General features: G+C 36.2%; 1 protein-coding gene across 1 annotated transcript in view; it reads left to right on the forward strand.

Annotated features, from left to right (window-relative positions):
* The window catches only part of VGLL4 (vestigial like family member 4), a 90686-nt gene that overhangs the window by 6208 nt on the left and 57475 nt on the right, over positions 1 to 27003 (forward strand). Inside the window, exon 2 of the mRNA XM_032193918.1 lies at positions 894 to 970. Coding sequence (XP_032049809.1) covers positions 907 to 970 — 64 coding nt within the window. The 5' untranslated portion in view covers positions 894 to 906. The remainder of the gene's footprint in view (positions 1 to 893; positions 971 to 27003) is intronic.

A 27003-nucleotide genomic window follows, 5' to 3' on the forward strand; every position in this document is an offset into this window, starting at 1 on the left:
TAGGGGAAAAAAACAGACAAGCAACTAATGAGGTGTGATGCTAACTGTAGGAGTTACAGTTTTCAGTCTGCACCATATAGATGAGTGTTTGATCCATGAGTAAGAAAATCTCTTTATGACTTAAAGCTTTGGGTGATTCTGCTTTGGACATGGGAGAATATGGAGTGCATGTTTATTGAAGATTGTAGGTCTAAAGCAGTCTTATGCTGCTGTGGGGAATCAGACCAGCTGTCTTCTTCAAATGAGTTGCACCTTTGGATACTGTCTCAAGTAGCTATTTGGATGGAAGGAAGGCATGTGAGAAGGAAAAAAAAACCTTTAAAATATATAGCGGATAACACTTGCAATGTACATGAGCAGTGGTTGTCAGTTTCAGTCAAGTGTTTGAGAACTTGGTCTTCTGTTTTTTGGTTTTTTTTTGGATGAGTAGTTGGTGGGAAAGCTAATGTTTAATGTTTCCTTGTTTTCAGCAGTGACTTGGTTTTAACAAATCCTGTGCTGTTGTAACGTGACAACAGCAGAAAACTGGGTTTTTGATTCTTCCTGCTGTCATGCTCTTGTTTGTTTCTTCTTCCTTCTGTAATACCTAATGTGTGTACTCTGTGAATGAGTGGCATGCTGCCTAGCATGGTTTGGTACTGAATCTCTAAGTTTACTCTTTGCAAAGAGCAGAAGATTACCACAGGGGAAAAACAACAGATAAAACAAACAGGAGAAACAAATATTTTTTTTTAATACTGAAATGTTTCAATGCAAAGAAGGTGAACTATGCAAGATGACCCTGTAGTACTTGCAGGCAAGATGAAAGGATTTTTAGCATTTGTAATTCAGTGATTTAGCTGTGTACTACTAAAACATTGTAAAATTCAAGACTTCCTTTCCGAATTTTCCAGGATCCAGAGAGGAATGGAGACTCCGTTGGATGTTTTATCAAGAGCGGCGTCTCTACTACATGCTGATGACGAGAAACGTAAGTCTGAAACTTGGTTCTCTTTGTTGGATCCAGATGCTTTATGTTTGTACTGTGCATCAGTCTGGTTGCTGGCTTTACCCATCTTTTCAGTTTACGGAGTCTAAGACATAGGAAAATGTCTTCAGAAGCTCTTAAGGTTGTCATCTTAAGATAGGGAAAAAAAAAAAAAACAACAACATTGCATTTAAATTGGTTAGTATGCAAAATGCAAGACGATTGTTTCTGTTATTTTTAAAACGTACTTAGCGATCCATAGAAAGGTGCCCTTCTTTTCCCAATTACTTTTGGATTGTTAGCAGACAAAAGCTTGTATTGGAATTACTGTCAAACTAAGGAGGCGTTTTACATCAGGGAGGCCTGTTCCCTTTTAAGAACATGTAACTAGGTGTGCACGGATGGATGGGCAAAGATTCCTTTCCAGCTCATAAAAACTTAGAGGTAGACAGTTACAATTAGTAATGAGCACTTCATTTTCCTTTCAGTGCTAGTAAAAGACAAGTACAGGATGTTAACATTATAAATGATGTCAATTGCAGCTACAGAGTATCTCATTGCCAGTCATTTGGGTAATATTTTTACTTCTCTTACCATTCAGAAAAATTGTCTAAGATGGGTTAGCCAATATTAGAAGAATGTTTTCACTTCTGCCAAATTGTAGTGCTACTGTGTAGAATAGCATGTTAGTAATAACTTTTTCTTTCCTTTTTTTTTTTTTTTTTCCTTCTGAGTAATGTATGCATCATGGTTATCAACCTAAATAGAAACTAACTAGAAAAATGGTATTCTGGATTTTAAACTGCACTTTTTGTGGGTCTGTATGTAGCATCTGTGCATAAAGTTGCCTTTTAAGATGACTTTTTTTGAAAAGTGAAGGTTTCGAATGTTGAATTAAGTAATTGATTTACTGCTGCTGCTAATCAACATATTGAGTTAATTGAAATACGAAACAAACACTGTATTTGGAGATCAAGTCCCAGACTTTTTGTGTATGTTCAAATAGTCAAGATAACAGTAGCTCACTGTTGAAGAAGTTTGCAAAATGAAAGTTTCATACTTTTGTGTTACCGTCTCTTAGCTTTATAATGAATATTACTTTTGTTGCTCTTTCATGTTCACCTTACTGCTAGATAAGGACTAAGTTTGTACTGATCCCTCTGTAATGGGATGACTTAGTTGAATGCTACAGTTGTTGACTATTACTGGTAAAAAGAACAGCAGTGAAAGTCCTCAAGGGAATTGTTCTAACTGTGATTTTGGCCTGGCGATTTCTCTTGTAAATTAACTTGCATGTTTACTGAAAGGGCAAAAGCTTAGCTTATTTTCTTTTGACTACATATATATACATGTGTGTGTGTGTGTGTGTATATATATATATATATATATATATATATATATACACACATATATACACATATATATATACTGCCTGAGATTCTAGTTTGATTTTGATTCTGAGTTCCATAGGGTAGGAATGTTGGGCTGTGTTTAGAGAATCCAGAGGAAGTCTGAATCAGTGCAGCTCACATGTGAGGAAGCTGATATGTGTCTGGTTCTAATTTACATTCCTTTAGTTTTACCACTTAGACTTAATTAGATTTATGCCACTCTGCAGCTTCTAACTTATACTCTCTCTAAGTTTGTCCTGTTGTTGAGTGTGCTGCACACCAAGCACGCTATCGTATGTAAAGCTGCGAAAAGGAAGATCTAAGGAGTGCAGACCAGGCTCTGAACCCGTACTTTTTTGTGTTGCGTTTTTTTGGAAACTGCACCAGCAAGTGGTGTTGCCCAAAAGATACTAACAGGTTGAAATTAGCCTTAATCTTAAGTTCAGTGATTATCCTTGAGCTTTCCAGTAAAGTGCCTGGCAGGCTGCTCCTGAAGCTTTAGCAGTAGTTCGTCTCTGGACTTGTATATCCCATGCTGACTTTATGTAACAAATGGAATTCTGCGGACTTCCTCATATTCCAGTCATGACCTGTACTCCAGTCATTTCTTTTTTTTTGTTTTGTTTTGTTTTTCCTCCTTAAATCACATTATTCTTAGATAGTTGGTATCTGAACAAGCTATTGAATTATTTCAGTGATGTTGATTGTATTTAGGTAATACTATGCAGGTCATTTTATTGTTCATTCATTGCAGGGGCGGGGATGGACAGTGACAGGAATGACAAAAACAATAGGTTCTTCTTGACATTGACAATGACAATGTGAACTTTCCTGCTTCCTGACTTTTGAATAAGGATTTCAGATACGTTTAGCTTCTGGAACATTTCTGTCTTACCTGAAGTCTCTTTTTTTCTTTTTTTTTTTTTTCTTTTTTTTTCTGGAATAGAAATTTATCTACCAGATAATTCCTGATGCCCTTTGCACATTTCAAATTTGAAATTTTATCTTTTTTTTTTTTTTTCTTTTTCCAATGGGGACCAGAAGAAAATAAAGCCATAAACTTTTCTGACATTAAAGTGCTATGAAGAAAATAGTGGTTAGGTTCCAGTGAAACAATAAATCTCCTTGTAAGGATGATTAGGCTCATCTAAGCCACATAGAGTGTAAGAATTAAAAACAGCTAATCTGTCTTCTCAAGATCAACTGAAGCAATTAAGATATCATCCATTTTAACTATAATCACTGAAAATTATTCCTCTTCAAAGTATTTTAATATTAAAGCTTTTAAAATAAAAATGAACGTGACCTTTACAGTTCTGTCTTGCAGTATAAGGAAGGAAGCATATGCTGTATATAACAGTACATAACGTGTATAAAATGTTTTTGAAGTTAAACTATGTATACTCCTTCATAAGATATAAAGCTAGCTTAAGTTGTTGGTGCTCTTGTTCATGCATATCACTGATTTAGCTGCCACTTTTCCTGAAAGTGTTAGTACTGTTTGTATACAAGACATTGATCCTCTTGCAGACAAATTACAAACTTTAGCACCCTGATATGCTTTAATTCTATCTCAACCTCAACTTCAAACTAACTTGCATAAATCAGCAGCTTTCAAGTGCATTTACTGTACCTAAGCAGTACACATACAGGTTCCTGTTAATAGCAAGGCTTATTTCCTGAAGCTGCTATGTTATTTCATTTTATTCTTGGTTGTCTAACTATATTCTCAGGAGGAATATTACCATTATTTATAAATTTAATTCTTTCTAACGTGAAGTATCCTCTTTTATCTCTGTGGGACACTCAACAAAATGCCAAGTAATGTAGAAGTGTCTTTGTGTGCATAGGTTACATTCAGTTGAAAACAAATATCTTTTTAACTGTACCAGTACTTAAACAAATAAAAAATGAATGTGATGTATGGCTATTAGATTTCCTGGAATTGTTAGTGTTTTTTTTTTTTTTTTTTAAACAAATATGACCTTGAGGGTGGTGGTTTTTTTTCTTTTTTCTTTTTCACCAATGTCAGTAAGGTTGACCTTTGGTGATATGTTTGCACGGTATGTTGCTTTCAATGGCATCTCTTTTTTTTATTTCATGAACTATGTTGGCAGTTATTTCAACAACTCCCAGTATAAATCATGCTGCACTTGTTATGAAAGAAAATTTACAAAACATTTAGTTAACTACTGTTTCATGGAAATGATTAATTACAGAAAATAAATTATTAATGTAATTTTCTATTTGTCACTCTTACCAGAGTGATGTAATTTAAGCTTAAGTTGTAGTAGATCTATACTTTATGAAAGAAGGTAAGTTGACACTGCTTTGGACATGATAACAGTTAAAGCAGAGGACAAAGATATTTTCTAATGGAGTTTGTTTTTCATAGAATCACAGAATGGTTTGTGCTGGAAGGGACCCTAAAGCCCATCGAATCCCAACCCCCTGCTATGGGCCAGGACACCTCTCACCAGACCAGGTTGCTCAAGGCCCCATCCAGCCTGGCCTTGGGCACTGCCAGGGATGGGTTAAGCAATTTTTACTTGCTGTCCACACTTGATTTCTTGTTTCACTGGAAAGAAAGCATACAAGGATGCCTGTCATCTTGAAGGCTTGTCTCTTAATCACTCAGTTTTCAACAGTGAAAGGGATAGGGTGTAGGAAGTCTGTGCTGTTTATGAGTGACTGTTCAGTGCAAGAGTAGGTGATGAGCAACTATTCATCTGTAAGTGGCACCTGTAAGGTTTTGCTGTGTTTTTGTTTGTTTGTTTGTTTGTTTTTTGTTTTTCAGAGCCTGGGAAGTGGGTTTTGTATGAAGTGAACATCTGTAAGATCTGTGTATGTGTGCTGTCTATTGATTGTTATCAGAGCTGGTAGAAACCTTATCAAATGTGGATTAATGTATAATTGCAAAAGTCAAGTTTATTTTGAGATGTTTGACAGAAAATGAGGACTTGTACTTGCAGAATGCATTGAAAGCACTGTGTTCTTGTCATGTGCTGATTTTGTAGTAACATTTCAGTTGTGCTTCCCTCCAGTATGCAATTCCAGTTTAAGAATGGGAATGAATGAGGAAAAATGCATGTTGTTTCTTACCCTCTCAGGATATTATAGTGAAAAGTCTGTTGTTGGCAGACAGAAGATAATATATTTCCATGAGGAAATGAAAGTTTTAGAAACAGCTAATAAATGGCACAACAAAGTCCAGGGTAATAGCTTTGGATTCTAACACAGTGCACCAAGTCCATACCTATTGAGTCTTGCTTTATATTTTGAAACCCTGTGATAGAGGAGGGCATTTAAAATAATAATAATAATAATGATAATAAAAAAGCTTTGATCAAGTCATGCTTCTTGCATGTGTACTGCAGTTGTGTGTGCCGTCTTTGTATGTAAGTAAACCTGGAACTGCTATTTTACACTTCTTGCCTATGAAGACTATTATTCTTTGGCAATGGTTCCTTTTATGTGGCTTAGTTTAATTCACGTCAAATAATTAAGGTAGACTGTGTAGTCGGTATTTCTAGTGCAGAAGAACTGCTGTGCTTTAAAATCCCTACCCTAATCTATTTTGCAATAAATTTCTCATGTAGACAATACCTGCAAATCAGTTTTTACTTTCCTTCATTTAGGTCAATCAGTTCAGCTAGGAGAAGGAATTTTGTGCTGTCTACCATCTCTTAATTAATTAATATACGGTAATTTTTTGTTTTTGAAAGCTGATCCTAAAAAAGAATACTTTCAGGATGAGATAAGAACAACTCATTATTTTTTTTAACACTGTTGAAGATAGTGACTGTAAGCTTATTACTTTAAAATACAAAGTGGATAATATTTGCAATAGAATTGGACTTGAGTGTTGTTATTTGTGCTGAACTTAATAATGACAGTGTGTTTCTAGCATCACTAGCACTCTTCTGTACTTTTTTGTCTGTTTTGTAAATTTATAGCAAATTACAGACAATGAGTCTAAGGGCAGGTTTTCGTAGCAACCTTTACAGAATCTTAAGTATCTTCCATCCTACTGTGTGAACAATTTAAATCAGCAATGAAAATATTCAAGATCCTGAAAATTTTGTGGCTGACTAAAAGTGAGTAATAGCATGGAACTTGGTATATGAATTAAGTTAGCACAAGGGCAGCCTTAAAGATCAGTTTCATTTATTTATTTATTTTATTTCTTTGTTAAAGAGATTTATCTGCTTTAGAAAAATGAGAAGGAGTAATAGCATTTTTACAAGCAGTGAAACAGAGGCATCAAGTCACAGTCTTTGTTCGTTTTCTAGCCACAAATTCAGCCCGTTCCTGGCTGAGGGGAGTAATGTTAACAGTAAGGGTGCTAAATATTCTACAGCAGTGCAGTACTTAATACGAGATGATAAATTTCTAATAGAGTATAGTCTGTAATGTGACTTGCTTTTTGTATTTTGATTTACATATATATGTCCAAAGCAAATCTTGTAAGAAAGCAATACAAGGCAACAGTTACAGCTGTATATTGTAGGTAAGAGAGAATTCACTATCATTTATCACTTATGGAGTGGTTGTTTTAGGGGTAGAAGGGAATCAAATTGATTCAATAAGGGCAACCTAGAACATAGTTTGAGTTCTTTAAACATTAATTCTCATACAGACTATATTGGTGGTAAACTATTTTCCTCTTATGCTAAAATCCTTCATTTTATGACCCCAGTAATAGGTATAATTCTCTAATAATTTAGTATATCACCAGTTTTATGTTTTCTTTTAATTGTTTTGCCAGTACTTCTGTAGTTGATCTTTTTTATTTTTATTTTTTTTTTAATGTAATACTGTTGAGAATGTTAATGTTATATGTAATACCTGCTGCTATGCATATACAGGGGAAAATGTAGTCCCTGTTCTCAAGGTCATCAAGGGCAGAAAGCAGAGCACTGCTATGGTGAGATGGGGCTACATCTGCTTAGGTAGGATGTCAAAAGCAGAGATGGAAATTTGCATTTCCTGATACCTTGTTGTAGCATTTTATTCACTATGCTGCTAATGCCCTAACTTCATTTAAAGCCTGAGTTCTTAGTCTGGCAAAAAATCCTACAAGAGTTTGATGCCACAAAAATTTTTGCTACCGTAGAAGTGGAATTTAGTGGGTGGGTGGCAGTACTTACCCTTTTCTGCCTGTTGATTTTGGATTATTCAGGAAATAAATTTGCTATTGTCTTTTACAGTAGCTCATAGTAGCACCGTAAAATTGCGCACAGGGAAACTGTCCTTTAAAAATCCTTTGCTTTGAAGAATATCGTGCAAGTTTCTGTTCCTTTACCTGAGCAAGCGATCAGTCATCACAGATAATCTTAAGATACCATTGCCACTGGGTACTGACTAAATCAGTGTCTTGTTTTTCCCCAGTTTAGAGTAGATAAATTTCTCCCTTATAAGAAAAAACTTTTATGTAATTCTACTGAAAATCTTGCTTCTTGTTACTTTCAAGATCATGAAAGTCTTTCTTTTAATCTGAATGTCCTACTTTTTGTTTTCCTGACAATGCTTGCTGAAACCCCACTGGGCTAAGTTGAGGACAACACAACCATCCAAACCAGGCTATTTCTTTTGCACTCTGTAAATAGATTTCACAGTAGTTTGTATGCACATTGCTCTTCACTACTTTCAAAGTCTGAGGATTTTTAATCAGGATTTGTCAGCTCTTCTTAGGTGTCTCTTACTAATCAATCCAGCCTAATCTTTCATGTAGAGCTTGACTTCTTCAGAAGACTTTTCCCTTACTGTGAAAAGAGGGAAAATGAAGTGCTTTGCAATTGTTTCTCCTATTAAAGTAAGTGAATTGTTATTTACTCTTTCATGGTAAATTAAAATAACTATTTTGTTGTCTTTCTACCAGTTTGATGATTGGATGAATATGTTTGTAGGTTTAGAAAAAAGTCAGATATGTACTAAAGACAAAGAGTTAAATTATGAAAATGAGATATAAGGTTAGACTTCAGTATTCTGCAACTCAGTTTAACATACTGAATTCTTTAATTACATAAATTAATGAGCAATTAAGTTATTGAACAGCTTTTATGAATTAGAAACTATATGGTCAGAACTTTATATGTGATGTCTAGCAAAACAGAAACTTAAGTTTTCTGGAGGCAAATACAATTTCTAAGCAGCAGTATCAGCAAAGATTTACATTTATGAACCCTCAACAGCTATTGGAGGTGTTAAAATAAATTTGTTAGCTAGTTATTTACTTAACATTTAATCAATAATAGGAGAAGAACAGGAGTCCTACTAGTTTTGGAGTAGAATTTGTGGCATAACTCATCTGTTAGTACTGAAAAGAGGAAAAGTATTGAAGTGTGATGTTTCAGTTTGGTAATCGTGTGATGGAAAAACATATGTGGTTCAATCATTGAAATGCAGCCTGAATCATCTGTTGTTGCTGCATGAATACCAAAAGCCTTAAATAATAAAACTCTCTGAGTAATAACATGCGTAGTGTTCTGCTTTTAGATTTATGAACCATACAAAAATGCTAATAGGAAAATGCTAATATCTTCCCTGTTTTAAATATCAGTGTTTTTTTTTTTTAATTATTAATATTATTAATAAAATACTCAAATGGGTGAATTCCTGGCCTTCAACTCTTTGTTTTTCAGAAACACTTCAGCTGTTTTTATTACTCAACACTTTCACAGAGGAGCTTTCTGTAAAATGATATCAGGGCCATATAATCGTTTTTAGGATTTTCTTGAAAGTAGGAGTGTTAAATGGGAAAACTCATTGCTTGTTGTGTTCTCCTCCCCTCTTCCCTCCATCAAATATTCTTACCTCTAGAAAGCTTCACTCCATGCCCTTCCCCCAAGTTTATTGTAGCACGGAGATAAAGAATGAGTAGAGTTATGTTTTCAACTTGTTAAATAGGCTGGAAAATGGGGCTATTGTCTGCGTGGCGCCTACATGTATTTTAATAGGAGTAGAAAACCATTAGCATAGCCAGTGGAGTGATGGTAATGCCTTCAGGAACAAACTGTCTAAATGTATTTTTTTTCAAATTAATTTAAAAAAAAAATCAAGACATTCATCTGCCTATAGTTTGTAAACATGTAGCATCCTTCAACATACCAGATGTTTCTGCCCAAGCTGCATTGGCTCAGAATCAGGCTGCTCAGAGTTCCTGTGTCTTTTCTTTGTGAATCCCTTTTAGCTAATTGGTGATAAAACATTTGCAGTGATTGGTGACATTACCTCCAAGGAAATTATGTTTACTGAAACACAATCTCTTTAAGTGTTGTTTGGCACTGGGAGGGAGAAGAATCTTCTTACTAGAATGGAATTTGTCATCAGATACCAACCACTGCTCAGAAATTTGCAGCTGAGTGAATGCCATATTGTGAGTGTGATAGCACATACACCACCATGTGCAACTTGTCAGTGCACGTGCTTCTGAATGGTTGTAGTCCCTGAAACACAATACCTGGAGCTTTGTGCTCAGTAGTATTTGTTGTATTCTGCATTTGGGGAAAAAAAAATTGAGAAAAATATTTGGTCATTGTGTTTTTTTCTGTTTTATGGTGGGTAATTTGCAATTACACAACTACACAAATGGATGTGTTCTTTTCTTCCTGGTAGGCAGAATATAGTAGCTTGTGGAAATCTGGCCGTTCTTAATGTAGTGAACATTATTCAGCTTATTTCACTAAAAAAATTAAAATATAAATAAAATAAAGTTCTACCTTACTTAGGAATGCTACAGGCTGTGCTGTGAAATGCAGGGTGCTTTCCCAGGATGTTCTTCCCACATCTGTAATAGCACAGAGAGTCAGGACATGCTTGGAAATCTGTGTCACACGTGCAAGGCTACTGCTCTCATTTAGAGCAGAATTTGAGAGAAAGGAGTTGGAATGTCTCAGAAATACTTTGGATTCAATATATTTTCTGTTGTCTATCCACTTCCTTGTTTAATATTTTTATAGTTACCACAAAGTTTTATCCATGCGTCTGGAAACGTTAGGAGTAGGAGTGCTTTACAACTTCCCGGCTGGCTTGTTGCCGCTAGGCGTGCTGCCCCTCCCGTCGCTCAGGTTCTATGCACCAGATGCCATGCATTCTGGAGTGAGTGTAATTCATCTTCCAGATGGAAAAGCTTGGCTTTTGGGGAAAGATAATGTCTTTGGTGCAATGTAACAATTCTTCACTTTGTTTATGCAGGCAAGCAGATATGAAAGTACCTTTTTCTGTAAGTAAATTACAAGATTGTATTTAAGAAAGGAGAACTCAGAAAGCTTTGTGTTCTGTTATGATTTAAAGACCTTATGCTGAAATAAAAGGATGGTTTTATTTAAATACATTGTTTTTATACACACACTGTTAAAACAGTATTAAAGTTGTAAAGTCAATTCTTTTAGAAGCCCTGCGGTGTTAAAATTGAAGTGGTCTTATGCAATCTCAACTCCTTTTTCTGTGGTACAGTCTTCACTGAAATGATTGTTGAGTATTTGCAGTTCTGTTGTAAACAGAAATATGTAAGTGCTTAGTTAATGAACATATGTTTGGTGTTTTCTTTTCCCTTGCTGGGAGCCCGGACTTCATTTATGGCATGCCACTGAGATTCTGACCTGAAGGAGGAGGGAGCTGAACATGGGTTTTTCCAGTCCAAGATGAGTGTTAATGGCTAATGAAATAAAGGGAGGATAGAGGCAGCTATCCCACTCTGCTTTACAACTCATTCCTTTTGTTGTTAATAAAAAAACGACCAAACAAAAAAAACCTGCAATGTTTTGCTTCAGGCTGAAGAGAGCATATTTCTCCCCTAAGATGCAAATGCCAAAATGACTTGCTCTTAAATATTCCCCTCTGTTGCTCCTGAACCAAAAATCAATTACTTGTGTAAGCACACTTGCTACAAATCTTCCATGCAGCTATAAACAGTGTCACTGCAGAATTGTCTATCATCCATAAGCTTAAAAGGAGAAATTCTTCTTGTTTAGCAAAATGTGAAGTGATATATTACTCTTTTTTTGTTGTTGTTGTTGTTTTTACTTCTGTTCTGATTTTAAATTCAATGATACACACATTAAAATGGGTCTAAAAAAAACCACCCTAAACTGTATAACAAAGAGTATTTTAGTCCATCTGTTACAACGACACTGTATTAGGTGATAATACCTTGATAACACAGGAACTAAATTTGTTTAAATAGATTTATTGTTTTGTAAGAAAGATAATTCTAAAGGGTAGCTGGACAGAAATTGTCTTTGTGTTCTTGTGTTTTTGTTTTAAGTTAATTCATTTTATCTCATGCACTAGGCTTAAATTTTCCTGAAAAAGCGGCCATAGCAGTAACTGCTCTTGTTTTCTGGGTCATGCCCATGTTGTCTGTTTGGTTCCTGTGAGAACAGCTGTTTACTGCAGTTGTAACTTTACTACTATAAATCTCTGGCCTTTATTTGCTTTCTTTAGAGCCAGGATATATCTGGTTCATAATAGCAAAAGAGCAACGGTTATTCTATGGCTCCATCTGTCTCCTCTCCCAGTTTTTGTATCCTAATGTACCTCTTGCTTAGCATGACCTGGAATGAATTTGGCTGTCTAAGCATGCAAGAATTTTACTTCCCCCCCCCGAACTTACCTCCAAATAATGACATGAATGGAGAACCTCTTTCAGTAGTTCTTATCCTTAGAGTTACCGCATCAGTGAACTGCATCATGGTTTTCCAACAAGGTCTAGATTTCAAATACACTGAAGTTCAGCAGTGTTGGCCTCTGATGGAAATTCATGATCTTACTGTGCAAGGGCCTTTGTGAGAATTTCAGAATGTGCGTATTGCATAATGCCAGCACTTACCATAGTTATATTGCTTTCTTTTGTCATATTTGCCTGACATATATATCCTTATATATGAAAATGATGAGCTGTATTATTAGAAGTATAGTTGAATAGCTAATTAGCTCTAAAGTTATTAGCTGTATTAACATTTATAGTAGTCCTTAGTAAAATAATTTGAAATTGGTAATATTATTGCTCTTTTAAATATGCGAAAAACTTAAGACTTACTTTCTTTAATATTAAAGCCTTGAAAAAGTGACAATATTCATACGGTCTTTTTCTGTATAAAGAAAAAACAATTTGTGAATTTTCAATCCATCCTGTTTGTAAAAATCTATAATTATTATTTTTATTATTATTTTTAAGTCTAATAATAGTTAACTGGTCTCAGTAGAAACCTCTGCACTGTCGGACTCTTCTTGTCCAAAGTACTTGATATCGATAGGCTTTCCGTGAGTTAACAGCAATAACTGGTTATGTTGTTGTCTTGTGGTTCCATCAGGCAGTGGGTCAGCTGCCTTAATCCATTTGACTGAACTTCTCATGACTCTCAACAGATGTTTTGCCTTTAAAGGTCAGTTTAACTTTCTGAACAGACTAGCTTCTTGCTTCCCAGAGCATGCCAACGTAGTTAAGAACTGGAATGTAGTTTGACATCAGGAATGAAATCTCATGAATTTCTTTTTCACTTCCTTAGTTATTCAACCAAATCTCATATGATACCCACTTTCATAACAACTGCAGAGCGTGTTTTAAAAAGAAAATACAATGTCAGAAGAAGAAGATAACATGAGAAATTAGATCATGTTGTTACTGCAAATAGCTTTAAGTTGTAAGGCATAATCATTCTAGTGTATTTTGGTAAGGTTTGCCTGTATTATAATAGTATATTGCAGCATGGTTGTGCTAGGCATTAAAACATAGGCATAATTAAATTCCCATCCAAAATGTATGCTGTGAATATCCATGTTTGATACTAAAACAAAATGCGTGCAGTTAATGGACTTCAACACCATTCTTAACAGTGGAAGTGGTAAGGAAAAGGCGCCCCACAGAAGACCAGAGAAAGCAATGAAGTTAAAGTAAATCATAAGCTCTCAGCAGGAAACTTGTCTTTTAAAAGGAGATACGATTGTATCCTAACGTATTTTTAGGGAGAGTCATAATTTGCTTCTCTCTTGGAAGGGGAAATGTGTTTTGCTGAAGCAGAGTTGTGCATCGTGTGACTGGCAGAAGTCTGCAGCAGGTATTTCAAAGAAAAATTCTTCTCAACCATGGACAGTTACTTGTTGGCTCACACCTGAAGCATGTCAAGTTGGCATGTCTAACGTAACTGTGCTGGAATGCAATAGGGAGATTGAATCTGTGTTGGGATTCCTGCTAATATTTTGTGACATTGTTTCATAGATTGGCCACGGGTTGTGGGAATGAACATGCAGCAGATTTACATGTGTGAATTATTACTGTGCTTATTATGGTGCTCAGTAATGTGACTTTTTACTCCATGATGTAACTGAAAACATCATTTGGCACACATGTATATCTTTTGTGTATATCTGCTGTGTGAAAATTTCAGTATTTTACCACCACCAATAAAATAATTTTCATTGATAAAATAATCACGCGCAATATTGGGTTTCCAACCAGCAGCTTTGCTGAAGGGTTCAGGAATTCTCCTGTATTCGGGGGGTGGGGGGGGGGGGGGGGGGGGGGGGGGGGGGTGGGGGGGGGGGGGGGGGGGGGGGGGGGGGGGGGGGAATTATGTTTCTTTGCTTAATTCTCCCTTGAAAGTTCAAGATCTCCATTTCTGTAGGCAGAGAAGAACCAAACAAATTGATAGGTCCACATGACAGCTACAGTGCCATGCTGAAATAATAACTTCAATCTTATTTAGCTGTCTAGTACTTCATAATTCTTACTATGGAGACTATTATTTTTTAATGGTGATCTGCTCAGGTGTCTGCCTGATCTTTTGATAATCTCACAGATCTACTTTACAATTATTTTCTCTTTTATTTCTCAGATATATGGCATTAGCGGTAGTATATGCTGTTCCACTGACCTTAATACAAAAACGCTAATGCTGCTATCTTTCTGTTTTCAATTGTACCCAAAAGTTAATAGTAATGAGGGGAAGATTGTGACAATAGAAAAATGTAGGTTTTCACTGCCACTTTTGGCTATTCACTCCTGGCAATGCGGTGATCTGTTTGAACATGTGCGCTTATGCTCTCCTTAGCTGTTTAGTTCAGTTATTAACAACAGTAGTGTTCTGTTCTTTCTGGTAGCACTCAAGTCTTTCCAAGTCACTTTTAAAGCAGAATAGGTGCATGTTCTCTACGAAGCTGTTAGGAGGTTATCATTTTCATTTTATGGCTGAAATTTGCATGTTCAATGAAGTAAGTGGACATATTTCTAAACATAATGCTACTTTGACTTTTCCTTTGACATCTGTTACCTAAAATAGATGAAGAATTTCTCCAGTAGATATAGAACGCTTGTTATTGCATATCAGAAAGAGAAACTTCAGTACAGATGAGCAGTGTTTCAAAAACTCTTTCGTTTACATATTGTTGCAAGCTGCAGATGCTGCTTGTTAATGTTAAAGGTAGGAATTCATCAGTACATGGCCTTGATTTGTTATCTGTCTGTTATCTTCTTCCAAGTGTTATAAGGTTACCAACTTCTTATGTCCAGGATATTTTTCCTATTGTTGTTGCCTGTGCTTGATGCTATGCTTTGATAACTGCTTGGAATTTCTAACAGAGTACAAATAGCCACAAGTGCCTTTCTGCCAGAGGATAAATCTGCTTTATCTTTTTTTTTCTGAAAAGGCTTGGCAATTTCCTTTGTGCAAGTATCTATAGCTCACACAGACACTCAAATGTCCAAAAAAAAGGATGAGCTTATGTTGCTAGCATGTGTCTCTTCTTGGTCAACTTTCTTATTGTTATTTGAATTACTTCACGGTGTGTCAGAACTCCAGTAGAGCTATGTCTTCTTTTAAAGGTACTTCAGGTTCTCCATGTCTCCCATACTGGGGGAAAAAACTTAGCTGAGTATTGTTTTTTTTTTTTTTTGTTTTGTTTTGTTTTTTTTTTTTAACTATATTCCTGAAAACTACAGCATCTCAACATTTGAAATCTTAACAAATGAAAATAAAAATCATATATCAGTGGGGAATTCCCTTATGGATATTACAGTTTCCACTCTGGTCTTGTGTTCTTTCACTCTTTGAACCCAGCACTGCAGTTTCTCTGCCAGGATCCTCTTGCAGCGAAGGTCACTGCTGGCAGACAGGTTGGGTGCTTGCTTGCTATTCCATGTATTCCACTCAAGGTTCTGTTATCATGATACAATAAAAATGAATGAGTCTATACTATACACTTCGTTTTAAGCTTATTAATTGTTACACGGTGATTCTAAACTGGTAGAAAAAGGGGGAGGTGCTTTTTTATTTTCTGGTGTGATGTGCAGAATGATTACAAACAATTTTATATTTTTTTCCCCCTAAAGGAAAAGGGGTTTGAAAAAACACCCAAAAGGTGCAATGAAGTGTTGCATGTTTTCATGATTTCTTACTGTTGAGGAACTGGTGTTAGCTATAGAATAGTATTAGAAATTCTGTACAGTGTTTTGGGGGGTCTGGCTAGGAATATCAACTGCTCCCCAGCTTCTTTGGGTCACTCAGAGTCCGTCTTAGCCCCTCACTTCTCTTTTTGTCAGATGCCCTGTTCTGGAAGTGACGAACCTCTGCAATAATGGTAAATGTAGAGGTAGCATCAAATGCACTCATGTGAGATCATAGTTTCCAGTGGTACTGTTATGGCATAAAGCAGATTATAATTTTTCTTCTTCAGACCTTTGCTTGTATTTCTTCTAACCATTATTTTATGAAAAGATGTGACAGATATGGGAACTTCAGAAAGAGTATATGCTGATCTCTATTTTGTAATGAATTCCTTTTTCCTTTGTTTTCCCTTAGACTAGTTATGTCTAAGTTTTGATCTGGATCATTCAAAATTGAATTGGTTTTCTGCATGTATTCTGTATTTATGCTCATGTTCCTGGGAGTAGATCTTTGCTTTGAGCTGTGTTTTGTTTCTTGTTTTTTAAGCCAATACTTAAAAACAAACATATGAAGAAAAGTAGTTACACACATGCATTCATTTAAAACAAAGAAAAGATAAAACAGAGCAAAAAGGATTTGTTATTGGTGGCCCACAAACAGCTTTTAGAGAGTATGTACTTGTCTGTAAAAGTGAGATAGGCAAATATGCATGTGCATTCAGTCTGAGGTTGTGGGAAAAATAATGCTTAAATTCTTGTATTTAGGGGCAACTACCAGCTGTTTCAAAATGAGAATTGTTGCAAGTACAGCAAAATGAGTCAATGTTGATAAATGGCTTATCACAGTTTTAATCCTGAGAGGGACTGGGGACATGTGTAGTAGCGTATGTGTGTAATCACCCAAAGGATATCTTTGGATCCCAAGCAGGACAGCAGCTTAGCTGCTGATAACCCCATGTCCTGGCAGCTGCAGGAGGCAGCCACATGTTAAAGGTTGCATGCATTTCGGTAATTTTTGCATAATTCTTCACATGAGGTATGCATGTGTGAGAGAGCTGTGTTCGTTCCTAATCCCTACGACAATTGTTTTATGCCCTCCAGAACATGCAGATAAGTTCTGGTATTTGTGATAAGTAAATCAGATCTTTTTTTTTTTTCTTTTCTTTTCTTTTTTTTTCCATTTTTTTTTTTCTTCAAAATTAGTCCTCTGCATGCTCTGAGGTCTTTTGTTTAATTTGCTTTTTTACCTGCCACCATGGCAGCAGCATTGTGTGGTTGTTCGTAGTTCTGTGCTTTGTGCATGGGGGTAATAGATTGCAGGCTGAAAATGAATCTACAGTTTATTGTCGGAATTAAGTTCCATAGGCTAACTGTTTAATTAAATGTTCATTGTGAATTGGTGTCATCACACTTCTGGTGTTTGTATGTCTGTGAGAAAATCCACTTAATGTCATTTGTAAGGTAACAGATTATTTTAATTTCAAGAAATTGCACTGAAATTAATTGTATTAATGTAATGAGATACTTCAACTATTAGATACTTTTATCCAATAACTAAGTAATACATCAGTCTTGCTTTTTTGATTATTTTTTGTAATGTGAGTTTCTTTTGCCTTTTGGTGAAATAGCAAGAAATAATTTGAAGATACTTGGTTTGAGGTGAGAGTGTATGCCTAGAACAGTGCAACAGAGAGGTTTAGACCATCGGCTTCAACTGAAACGTACCTCACTGCAATTTGAGATTTGTTCTTCCGAAAGTATATTGCTAACAGTGAGTGAAAAATGGGGGTGAGAAATGTAGGAATATAGGGGTGCAGGAATTATGAGATGGTTGATTATGGCTGTCCCACGATCGTACATTCTCAGCACATTTAGCACAATTTCTTTGCAGTGGTGTGAATTTTTGACGGGCTGTTTTAGCCTGTAATTCATAAGTCTGGGTATATAAACATTTTTATAAGCCATAGTATCCAAGTCATTCTGTAGCAAATGTGTGAGAAGAAAGCTGGAAAAGCTTAGCAAGTTCTACTGGGAATTAAGCTGGGGGGGAGGGAGAGGAGGAATTGATGCCTTAAAAGATCCTTTAAGAGCTGGAAAGTTATTTCTTAAAGTCTGTTACAGTCGTATTTTAGCTGGTAATGATTTTTTCAGGCTATAGGATTTGGTTTTGTCACTATACTGTGAAGTAGGCATTGAATCTGTCATGATTTAAATGAATGACAAAAGTCTAACTTTACTGGTGCTACGTTAGATAAGCATGAGGAATAAAATTATCACAGTGCAAAATGGTAACTGTTCCAGTTTCCTCTGAATTTGAGACATAAACTGATTTCCTTGCTTTCTAGATTGTCAGGCTACAGATAGTTTTGTTCTGATGGTTGGGTGTATTTAAGAACCATCACAGTTTTCTTGAAGCTATGCTATACTGTGTATGTAATGCTCATGACATCAGGCTTCATTCCTAACTTAGCTTAGAACCATGCAGGAAGAACAAACAAACAACCCATCAACCCTTAACTACAGTATAATCATGCTTTTAACATGAATTCTCCAAGTGGCTGAGGACTTTAGCCTAAACTTCAGATGACTATTAGTGACAATTTGCATGGCAGATCAGTGTATTTCTTCATTAGCTGTTTCAGTTTTTTTCTTTTTCATAAACCCAGTCTTGCTTTTTCTAAAGAGGTTATGGGCAATGCTCAGTGTGCTGTGCATTCGTATTTCTGATGTAAGCAGCACTGAGCAGAGTGCTTATCTTGTGAGGTCTGGCTCCGGCTGAGTTCAGAAATCTGCAGGAGCTGAGGGTGGCTGAGGTGATGTTGTTGATTTTCTGTCTGATTTCTGTGGAAAGTAGTGGATGGGTTGTGCCTCTCTACTTACTCCTCCGGATTTTCTGCTGGCACAGGAATCACTGCCTTGCACCTGGATCAGTTACGCTCCTTCCCTGGCTTGGGTCAGAGATGCTTGCCTGCCACTGACTTCCCAGAGGTGCTGCTGAGTTTTCTGCAGTTTAGTCTCTGAAACCAAGCCAACATTTCTGCTGAGTGTGTTGGGTTTTTTTTTGTTTGTTTGTTTGCTTGTCTTGTTTTTGATTCCTTTCCACTGTGCACATTGAGAATTGGAAAGCAGGATTCTCCACAACTGCAAAGGAATCAGAATTTATTTATTTAAACAGTTAGATGCTGGTATCATATACTTTCTCAGTTTTGGGCTATCTACAGAAGTTACAGCAACTTTACTTGGAAACTAATGCAAAGAATCAACTTAGTGTAACTGGTGCAGACCCTTATGATGACAAAATAGTATCTAATTTGGAGTTTATTCCTGTAATTAACATAAAATTCATCAATATACAACCTTTTAAAATGACTCACGTCTTATTAGAGCATAGTGCAGTTAAACTAAATACGTTTATTCTTAAACTTCTTAACTGGAATGTAAGGGGAGGTGGTATACATGTCAGTGTGTGAAGACAAGAACTTGATGTTTCTGTTAATTTCTTATGTGTTTTTTTAAGTTAGGAGGCCTCACTGTCATCTACTGAAATTCTGCAACTACAGCTGTTTATCTAGAATCGCTGTCTTACTAAGTTTATGGTAAATGATATTGCACAAGTTTTTGCAGTGACATTCAGAGATTCAGAATTTATTTTGAAATCTTGTTATGCAACACGGTTCACTGAATTGTATCACTTTTTAATAGTCCTTTTTTTCATTTAAACGTAAAAAGTTATTTGTTATATAATCTCCCACAGTCCCCAGGTAGTATTCCTGATATTTAATCCCAAGCCAACTGCTGTGGTGGTTGGTGTGGCTAATTGTTGTTTGTTGTTTTTTTTTAGGATTGAATTAATTGCACAGACATTCCTGACAAAAATTCTGTCTTCCAGCAAGCAAAGGAAAGCTTCATCAGACAGGCTTCAGCCCAAGTTGGTTGGCCTGTTCGGGATTATAGGGAAAAAAAAGCATAAATTGTCACAACTCGTGTAATACAGACACTCTACCCAAATACTATTCTATAATGTGATGGCTGTCTCTTGTGTTAGTCTAACTGAAGAGACGCGTCAGTCAGCACAGACAGTTCACAGACTTCTGAAGCTGTAGGAGTTTTCCGTTTTCAGTAAATACATGGAAAACTGTAGGAGAAAGTGGTGTCTAAAAAGGAAGCTGTTACTGCCTATCAGTAAAAGAGTTACATGAGATTAGTGCCTGCAGTGCAAGTATTGCACTGCTTGCAAAATTACTACTCTGTAAAAATTGTGCTAAACTTTGAAAATTCCTGTTCCACATATACGTGTTTATGTTCAAAGAAGTAGAGGGGTGTAAAGACTGCGTATCGCTCTCCTGATTTTCTTGGTGGCACAGAATCTTAAGATCAGACAGTAGTTTTGACAGGGAATAATGTGTGCCTTTTATGCTGGCAGTCCAGCTGGTCTGCTATGGTATTAACGACGTTCATTTACTTGTTGCAAATCTGCTGCAGTCTGACAAAATATAAAGCACCTTCTGAGTTGGGTAGGATTATTCATTTAGGAAAAAGTTACAGGCACACCTTCAGCACCATGTTTGTATTCTTCAGGCCACCCCAGGAAGGTACTTTTCCCCAAGGAAATGATGCGTACACATGGCGAGCTGTGTTGGTATGGATATGTGATATAATTCTGATGGTATGTTTCCCTTTGTAGCCAAACCCCACTGGTAAGTCTGTAAGGTGAACTTTGATCTTGGGATCATCTGTACTGCAGATTTTTTTATTTTTAAACCAAGGCTGCAATCCTGCCATTGCTTATTCCCATGAACGGTATTGTGAAATTCTAATTAATGTAATATATGTGGATATAAAGTTCTCATTTTGACTAGTTTTGCTACATTTCCTATATATTCTGGTGGAGTCAGACATATCCCAATTTAAACCCAAAGAAACTCTGAAAGGAAGGCTTTCTCAGACCATCATTGGACTGTTTTTTTCTAGTTAAGAAACAGATTATGCTCACCTGGGTGTAGAAAGATTTACAAGAAGAATCCAATTATGTCAGCTGATGTGCAATTCGACCAGCTGCCTACCCAAGGGCTGTCCGCAGCAATATTTTGGTTAATGCAACGCCAGGCTTGCAAATCAGGACTTAGAGGCAAGAATTAGCTGCCTTCGCTCACTTTTATGAAAGCAGTTGACTTCGAAGGGAGCAAATGCAGGCTGCACTTTCTTGTGAGCGGATCAAATCCTCTCCCTTGCAGTCCCTGGAAGAATCTGAGCTCCATCAGCATCCCTTCTGTGAATTTCTACCACTTTGCAGTTTCTTTATAGTTCATTCTGCCTTGATCTGAAAAAAATAAAGTCCCTTATTTATTTTTTTTCCAAATGACTGAATTAATTTCTCTGTTTTCCTGTAAGCATCGTTTAGAGAAGGCATTCCCTCCCTAGGACAGGGATCTGGTATAATTTACGTCCTGCATCAGCCTCAGCTGAGCTTTTTGCAGAGGGTGGTATATGGAACAACCACAGTGCCGAGTAAGGAAAAGGAGGTAGGTGTTCTACAAGAAACATGTAGTGCCAAGATTCTTTTAATCAGGGTTCTCCACTGGCTGGCTGTCTTGTGATTTTTTTAAATACATTGTCAGTAAATTAGCAGGTCAGACAGGTTCTGCCTGAAAAGAATATACAGACCAAGAATTCTTTTATTTTTAATTACTAGAGTGGATGAAAGCAAGGTGTGGTCTTTGGCCCGGTGTAGAGAGTCAGGAACTGACTAGCTTCTGTGCCTCCAGGTAAATCTCATCTTCCTGCCTTGATTTCTCCAGCTGTGATATAGGCGTGATACTTGCCTCAGGAGGAAACTGGATATATTCATGTTTGTTAGGTTCCTTGGAGATAGAAATTGTTATGCGCATAATATTTCTAATATGTTGTATGTATTAGATGTTAGAAAATTAAGTCTCTTTAATAAATGTGTTTTAATAAAAAACATTGATCACGTGGCTTCAGTTTGGTTTAGTTGCATTCTTTTTGTGGAAAGTAACTGGAAAATTTCCTCTCAAGATGTCTATTGTAAATATCTCCAAAACGATAATTTCTTCAATTTTGTGTTATGAGTTTCCTGAATATCTGACTTCAGAGAAAGCTTATGATAGCAAACTCGCCCTGAGACAGAAGAGAGTATTGAAAGGATTAAGTGTGTTTGATGAATGAGACCTGTAAGAAAAAAACCTTTTAAGAGTATTTATCCATCTACGTTGTTTTTAAAAGTTTTGTGCTCTGCCAAACCCAAACATTTTAGCATTTCAGGATCGGCCTTCAAAATTATTCAATTAATAAGTCTTCACTGCTTTCTAGTTTTGAGCTTTTGGACTCACTTTGAGCTATAATTTACCAGATTCTTTGTTTATCCTTTAGAATTAAAAGCTTAAAAGGTAAAATAAATTATGTGTAATTTCTTCAGATGCCCTTGGGAGAAATGGAGCTTTAAGAAAAACATAAGTCTTGCAAAACTTTGCAACATTATGGAGTTGCAACATAAAGAACATGGGGGAAAAGGGGGCAAGGTCACTGCTGGGTTCTAGTTTGTCAGAACTGGAGTCTTCTTATTTCATTTTTTTACGCAGTCTGTGATCGTAGTTGGAAATGTGAAACATGAATACTGTTCCAGGCACATCAGGATTTTGTTCTCTTTGACCCCAGTGCTGTCATCTCTCTGCTATATTTAATTTTTCTGAAGACATATATGAAATACTTGGAAATGCTTTCTGTTCTGGGCCCTATCCTTCTTCAACTCCAGTGCCGTGGGTTTAAATTGTTAGTTATTCATCCACATATCTTGTGATTTGCATTTCATGTGACTGCAAGTGTGGACAAGAGTGTGTGATATCACCACAGAGGAGAACGGTTTAACTGCTTTCCCCAGCTGTAGAGAAGCTCTCTCGCCCTGCCCTAGAGGCTGTTTGGTAAGTGCATGCTGTCAATGAGTTTTGGCAGAGCAACATACAAGCCAATGAAAACGTGTCGGGAGTTGAAGCTTGGGCTGGTTATGCAGCTGAGCAGAGGAAAGCTGAAATGCAGTTTGTCTTTGTGTACTGATATCTTTATTTATTTATTTGGATTACTTTTTTTTTTTTTTTTTTTTCCTAGACACAATTTCACCATTTAGATGTTTAAATCCGCAACCAAAATGACTAGTACAGGAAAGACTTGGGTAAAACGCTGGGAAATGGTGACTGTATTTACTGTTTTTTTTTGCATTTCTCTCTTCATTGCAAATAGTTGTCGTTGTACTTTGTAGGCTGTAATGTGTGCATAGGCATCACAGTGTTTTATTACCTGGTGTGACAAATACTTTCTGACTTACAAGAGATGCAGTGAATTGTTTCACTAATCCTCTTCCTCTATAGCCTGTAGGATTAATTTTGGTGGCAGTATTTACTCTGCTTTCTTTGATAAAGGATCTAACCGTCATTTAATGGAGGATTTGATTTATGGATATTTAAATCAAAAAATGGAAAAGAATAATAAGTTGACTTTTTTTTTTTAATTATATAATACAGTATATAATAACAGTAATGTAATCTACTATTTTTTATATCAGTGAGTGGCATTGTCCAAAGCATAATTTTTAATACTCTTGAGAACATGAAGTGATTTAGTAATCTACATAATGTGATAAATAAAATGAAATAATTAAGAAAAAAAAAAAGAAAAAGAAAATAGGTCTACTCTCTCTAGCTAAGCTGAATATTGCTTATATTTTTATTTTTTTTAATTGTAATTCAGTCAATAGCATGCATGGGAAAATGTATTTTCCTTCAGTTCTGTTTTAATGATTTAATGTTTGTTGGGTTTATTTTTTTTTTATTTTTTTTGTAGAAATTACTACTTGTGTGTATACATAGCTGGAATAGGTAGCACTGATTGTTTTCATGCTTTTTTTCTAGTGACAAGAGGCTTCTTAAAATCCTATTCTTGATTAATATTCTAATACTAAATTGTATTTTAACAGCCTTGGATGTGATTTTTCATGATAAAGGTCTAAATAGGGTGGTGTTTTTTCTCCTGACCTTTTATGTGTGTTTGTTTAAAAAAAAAAAAAAAAAAAAAAAAAAAAAAAAAAAAAAAACGCACACAAAATGACCATTTTTTTTTTGGTAACTTTAGAATGAGTTACCAATTTTCAAAAGCAAAGCTCAGAAAGGAAATAATGCACTATTTTCAGTGTGTTTAGAAGAACATTCATTCTGGTGAGCTTCTGTTCTGGAGGAGGTGTTGAAGTCTGACCTTTGTGTCACACACATACTTCCTACTACCATGTAAAAATCTGTTTAAGGTAACAAGAAACTTGAAGTTGGTTGCCCCTAAAAATGTGAATGTTTCTGCCTATGATGGATATTGTACTTCTTATGATGAGTGGGGCTGCTGATGTGCAAGGCAGAGTGAGAACTGGCAGCGTTTGTCCAGTCGCAGGTCTGGCGGTGCCCAAGAGGGAGCTGCTGCTTGGGATGATGCCTCCCATGCTGAAGGCTCAGGGGTGAGCAGGCTGAGGTGAGGTGTCTGAGGAGGAAGGCGTGGTTTGGAAAGCAAGAATGGATTTTGGCAGGAGAATATGGGAATTGGGACTGGTTGGGCAAGAGTTTGGAACAAGTAGGTACTAGTAAAAGGGTATTGGGAATGAACATGGGAGTCTGAGACTCAGATAATAGGACTAGCTGCAGGAGGGCACTGAGACGGGTATAGGAGGTCAGGTATGAGAAAGAGGGCAATATGAGCAGTTGGAAAAGGGACAATACAAAAGAGGCTGGTAAGCATTTTGCCTTTTTGGCAGATAGAAGTACTTCAGCCTCCCTGTTAGTTCTTCTGGTGGCTAGTATTGTGGAGTAGCTGCAGGGTTGTTCTTTTTTTTTCACTTGCCCTGTGAGGAAAATAATATATACTTGAATACTGTGTTGGAAAGATGTTTTGAAGTTGGTGCTTAATGTCAGCTTCTATGTTAAAATTGTATGTTATAGAGTATTCCTCATCATAAGGTATTTTTTACATAAGGCGTTAGTCTCAGAGGCACAGTGCTTACTGAGAGAACTATCTAATTTTTTTTTTCCTCATTGCTTCGTGTGGAGCCAAAACTTCATTTTCTGCCCTCTATTCAAACAAGGCTCGACAGGCAGGATTATTCAATTCCTTGTAGGAATTTTGTATGACACTTACCACTGTACTGTCACAAAGCTTCATAAACCTTTAATTAATCTTTACAACACCTCTTTGATATGATTCAATTCAATCATTATTCAGGACCAGAGCCAGTAAATCTTTCTTTACACAAAATGAGGTGAGGTCCTGTGGGAATATAGTAGCCTGTGAGGTAATCAAATATGATTATACAATAAAACTGTAAGGATGGCAAATCAGGATTACCCCCCAAAATCATTTTTCTGTCATTTTTTAACTTGAGAGTGTTGGATTTTTCAATCATGGTAATATTCTTTAAACATTTCTCCACAGTAAAAAAAAAAAATGCATATAACAGTATTTATCCTGAAAACAGCTTCTTAAGACATACAGTGGAAAGGACAGAACACCTTTAGGTCAGGATTTTCGGCTTTTTTTATTTATGTTTTATAACCTTTATACCAGTTCTACCTTTAAAAACAAACACGAAGAAAACCTGCACAGCTAAGACTACCAGCAATACCAGATGTAGCTCAGGTATGTGCACATGCATTTCAGGGCCATGTACTTCGTAGAGCAGTTTAGTCAGGGCGGCTTGCGTGTGTTGGAGTCTGGCTTCTAGACTGATTACCAAGGCTGACATAAACTCAGTTATGCTGAATATTAAGGTTGTAAATTGAGAGCTTTTAATTTGGGGGATATAAAGCATGCTTTCATGCATAGTCTAAATGCTTTTCTTAGTACACGTTATGTCTATTTATCTCTTCATTTGTCATTGTTTCAACAAATTGGTAATTCAGACCAATGATACGACTCCTTATTTAGTTGTTCTTCCCCAGCCAGAGCAATTGCTTTCATGTGACAGTTAAATTTCTCTAACTTCTGGAAGCAGCAAGCCCAGAATTTTTGGCAATAATATGACTTATGTAATTAAGGTTTTGCCCTACCATTTTGCTCCAAAAAAATGTATTTGTGAATAATTGAAAGTGTAGTCTATGCTGAAAGTGCAGTAACTTCACTTAAATGGGGTTCCCTATCTTGTCTCAGAAGAATCACTTATAGAAAAGACTCCTGTTCTCCTTCTACATGTACTAATCAGTTCTAATGGTTTTCTTCTTGTTATTTAAGGATAAGTAAATGATATTCTTAAGTTAGTTGGAGAATTATATTATTGGCAACCTCCAAATAAGTTGATAAAAAGAATACTCAGGTTCAGCTTGGATTTTAGGAAAAGGCTCTTCACTGAGAGGGTGGTCAGGCACTGGGACAGGCTCCCCACGGTAATGGTCATTGCACTGAGCCTGCCAGAGTTCAAGAAGTGTTTGGAGAATGCTTCGAGACGTATGGCTTAATTTTTAGGTAGTCCTATGTGGAGCCAGGAGCTGGAGTTGATGATTCTCGTGGGTCCCTTACAAAATGGGATATTCTATGATTTTGTGTGTTTCCTTTTTCAAAAAATCATTGGTAGGCAAATAGTACTTTGTATAGTAAATTAATTTGCATATTGTATCCATATGTATGCTTGCTACATTGAGTGGTGTCATACTAACAGGGTATTTCTGCTGAAATATGGTTAGCAATAGTTTAGCCTTGTCGTAAAGCTTAGTAATTTTCTACTGCCTTATTTCACAATGGGGTCAGATTGTTTTTGTTTCTAACCATGTCCCCAAATGGAATTTGATATAGTAAGCGTGAGCCATAATTTTATGTTGTGGGTGGAAGGCTAAACTGAAGAGTTAAGTACAATGTTCTTTCTGTCCTGCCAAATTCTAGGTCTGTGAAAGGGCAGAGCAAAATAAATTCTGTGCAGTGGATATCTGGACAATTCCAGTTCTGCACTAGCTTATGGTGATTACCTCGCTTTTAATTAACACATTCATATTCTTAGTTAAATTTTGCTGATAAGGTTTTCAGTATGGCAGCATCAGTTGTATGACTTTCCTCATTTAGGGTTGGCGTGATATAATTTGAAAAAAAAATGAATTTGTTTTGTATGCTACAGAGATGAATCTTCTGCCAAGTGCTAACTGCAATTGTTTCCTTGGTATTTTTTAAAGTTTCTTTTTTTCCTTAAGTTTCTGAATGGAGACCTGAGATAAGTGCCTGTTCTATTA

This window comes from Aythya fuligula, chromosome 10 (genome assembly GCF_009819795.1).
Source record: "Aythya fuligula isolate bAytFul2 chromosome 10, bAytFul2.pri, whole genome shotgun sequence".
Lineage (NCBI taxonomy): Eukaryota > Metazoa > Chordata > Aves > Anseriformes > Anatidae > Aythya > Aythya fuligula.